The following is a 3,247-nucleotide window of genomic DNA, read 5'->3' as shown; positions in this document are numbered from 1 at the left end:
TTCCCTGATATTATCATTATCATCACCATCATCCTTATGAAAGCAGATTTCACATGCGACGGTGAAAACACGAAAATAAATATGTGCAAATAAGAGATCCAATTTAAAACCCGCAAATTATAATTCTCAATGTGTTATTCCTCTTTCTTCTATCTATTGCGGAAAGATAGGATAGGAAGAAGGTCGAGAAATGGGCGTGAACGTAAGGGTGGAGGTTGCCGGGGTGTGAATGAGGGCGGAAGGAATGTGGGCGGAGAGGGAGCATGTGTGGGTGTGAATGTTTGTAGACAGGGAGTGAAATGGGCGTTTAGGAGGAAGAAGGATAAGGATGGAGCGAGGGCGTGAGGGAGAGAAGGAGAGGGCGAGGACGAGCAGCATTCAGGGTTGGGGTGAGAGAGGGGAGGGAGGAAGGGAGGGAGGGAGAGAGGGAAGGAGGGAGAAGGTCGTGAGGAGGAGGAGGAGAGGGAGAGGGAGAGGGAGGGGGCTAGTAGGGGGAGAGGACCCCCACTACCGTGTACAGGACCTGGGAGTCTTCGCGAGATACGACAGTCAGCAGGCGACCGCGGCGGTGTGTGCACCTCCTCGTCAGGCCTCTCGCGCTCCCTCCCGCCACGACCCGCTGCTCTCCCCGCGACGGCCGCACGCATTCCGCCCCGTCCTTTGTGCTTGTGGTCGTGCACGGGGCGAGGGGCACGAGGAAAGGGGGTCGTGTGTGGGGGAAGGGACAGTGCCAAGTCTGAGGAGCCATGTGGGAAGGGAGCGGGTGGTTTACTAGACAAACACGAGGGAGAGAAGGGTTTGGGGAAATCGCGGGAGGCTTTCAGGGAAGAAGGTGATCGCTAGGTCTTGGGGTTTGGTGTCCCTGTCCCTAAGGGGAGGAAATGGACTGCGGGAGTGCGTTGGGCAGTCGACGGACGTTGCTCGGGGTTTTGTGGTGGGTGACAGTGACGGGGGATTGTGACAGCGTAGAGGTTTTGACTTAACAACGTAAATACTGATTTTTGTTTTTGTTCTTATTTTTTTGGAGGGTCGTTAGTCAATCCCTCGTTCGCTTTTCCACCCGCAGCCCATCCTCCTCCACTTGAAAAAAAAGGCGTTGTATTCAAGCCCGGTGTCCCTTCCTTTGCGTTTCAGATCTTGAGAGAGAGAAAAAAAAACATACTCTTAATTAGAAAACCGAAGCGAAACACGCGAAACCGAGAGTGAACGGAACAGGCCGCCGAAGGACCGAAACGAGCCTCCCATTCTCGAAGGCTGAGCCCTGCCTGGACAGTCGCGCCCGCTCGCCCCCCCCCCCTCCTCGGCAAGATGGCAACCACCTTAGAGCAGCAAGTGAGTGGCCTCAAGATCGACGACAAGGCCAGCCTCAAGGAGAAGGCCGACCCTCCGAACGGCACCAAGGAGAACGGTAAGGAGGAGGAGGCCAAGGAAGACCCCGACGACGTGGCCATCCTCACCAACATCCTGGAGAGCGACAAGTTCCTGTGCTGCCTCGGCGAGCAGTGCATGGTCGGGGACCCCGCCAAGAAGGAAGGTAAGAGGGCGTGGGGGGCGCTGGCGGCCGCCCTTCGGAGACGCGGCCGCCCCTGTTTTCCCTTGGGGATTTGCCCTCAGATTGTCCGACTCATGGCGCTCGCCTCGGACGCTCGCGTGCGTGTGTGCATTTCGCGTTTATTTATGAATATAGATGTGTGTATATGGATATATATGTGTGTGTGTGTGTGTGTGTGTGTGTGTGTGTGTGTGTGTGTGTGTGTGTGTGTGTGTTGTGTGTGTGTTGTGTGGTATACACACACACATATATTATATATTTATATATATATATATATATATTATATATGTATATAATATATATATATATATATATATATATATATATATATATATATATATATATATATATATATATATATATATATATATATATATATATATATATACATATTGCATGATATATATAAGCCTACATACACGCATGCATATAAGAGCTTCCTGTGGTTGCATGAGTGCATTCAAAACACACACGCGTGCGTGCGCACGTGGAATTAGAAGTATCATCGTAAGAAAGGTCTTTTTTGTTTCCATACTGCATATTCAGCGAATTGAATTAATTAGGTTTAAGAGTCAGACGGAGGTTCGTGGCAGCGGCGGCGGGCCACTGGCGGGGATGAAGTAATTTGGCGTCCCGGCTTGATAATTGGGATTGAGAACAGGTTTTTGATGGACGGACCTCGCTACCGTGGGTGCGAGTGTGTGAACAGCATGGGTTGTGCCGGACGCCTCTCGCCGGGCCAGGCGGGGGTGGCGAGGATTCGCACGAGGGGAGGGGAGGGGAGGAGGAGGGGGCAGGCGCCAAGGGAAGGGCGTGGAGGGGGATTTTGGGGGTCGGGGAAACAGTTCAGGTGTTTGGCGATTATAGGAAATCGTCCTAAGATATGAACACAGACCTTAAGAATATAGTAAGAAGCCCAGAGGAAGTCTACGAGGTTATAGGAGGACTTCACACGTTGAGGGCTTATAGGAAACAATCTGAGATATTAGCATGCTCGGACCAAACTCTTTACAAACGCAGACTACTTGAAAAAAAAAGATCTAAGAAACGCGGTGGGTTTTTGTCAGGTCGTGGGTTCGTGTGGCTCGGACCAAACATTTTAAAGAGACAAGCCCTTAAAAAGCATTAGGAAAACTTAAGGGAAGTCTGTGAGATTGCAAGAACAATACTTCACTTTACGATATGCTACTCTAATATTTCCAGAAATAATCCCAGATAATTACCATATTCAAACCAAATAATTACAGATACAGACTTTTAAAAAACTAGAAGATACTTACAAATACAGACCTTACAAATATTAAAAGATATTTACACAAACAAACAACAAACAAAAACAAGAAACTACAAATAAGTTATGCATAAAATAAGTAAAAAAAAAGAGCAAGATGCATGTATTGAAGTCAGCATAACGTCAGCGAAAAGGCGAAGGTTTGTATGAGAGTCACGTGGCCAGAATATGCTGATAGGAACGCCAAAGGATGAATCGGCAAGTTTTCAATGAAGGTTTATGTATATATCTTTCTCTCTCTCTCTCTCTCTTATTTTACTCCCTTTTCCCCTTCAAAAATTCTTAGAATTTGCGCCACAAGTCTTGGATTTAGAGCGAGGCTTTTTAATCTCTTTTATAAGAGGTATAGTGTCTGATTACTCTTGGGAGAGAAAAAGGGCGTAACTCGAGGCTGTGTGTGATGT

At 48.1% G+C, this 3,247-nt stretch overlaps 1 protein-coding gene across 1 annotated transcript in view; it reads left to right on the top strand.

Annotated features, from left to right (window-relative positions):
* The first annotated feature begins 548 nt into the window (after nucleotides 1–548).
* The window catches only part of LOC119589916 (four and a half LIM domains protein 2-like), a 78,517-nt gene continuing 75,818 nt past the window's right edge, over nucleotides 549–3,247 (top strand). The window contains exons 1-2 of the mRNA XM_037938569.1: nucleotides 549–568; nucleotides 1,135–1,534. Of these exons, the coding sequence (XP_037794497.1) occupies nucleotides 1,309–1,534 (226 nt within the window). The 5' untranslated portion in view covers nucleotides 549–568; nucleotides 1,135–1,308. The remainder of the gene's footprint in view (nucleotides 569–1,134; nucleotides 1,535–3,247) is intronic.

This window comes from Penaeus monodon, chromosome 26, assembly GCF_015228065.2.
Source record: "Penaeus monodon isolate SGIC_2016 chromosome 26, NSTDA_Pmon_1, whole genome shotgun sequence".
In the NCBI taxonomy this organism is placed as follows: domain Eukaryota; kingdom Metazoa; phylum Arthropoda; class Malacostraca; order Decapoda; family Penaeidae; genus Penaeus; species Penaeus monodon.
This window is presented reverse-complemented; position numbering and strand designations above follow the sequence as displayed.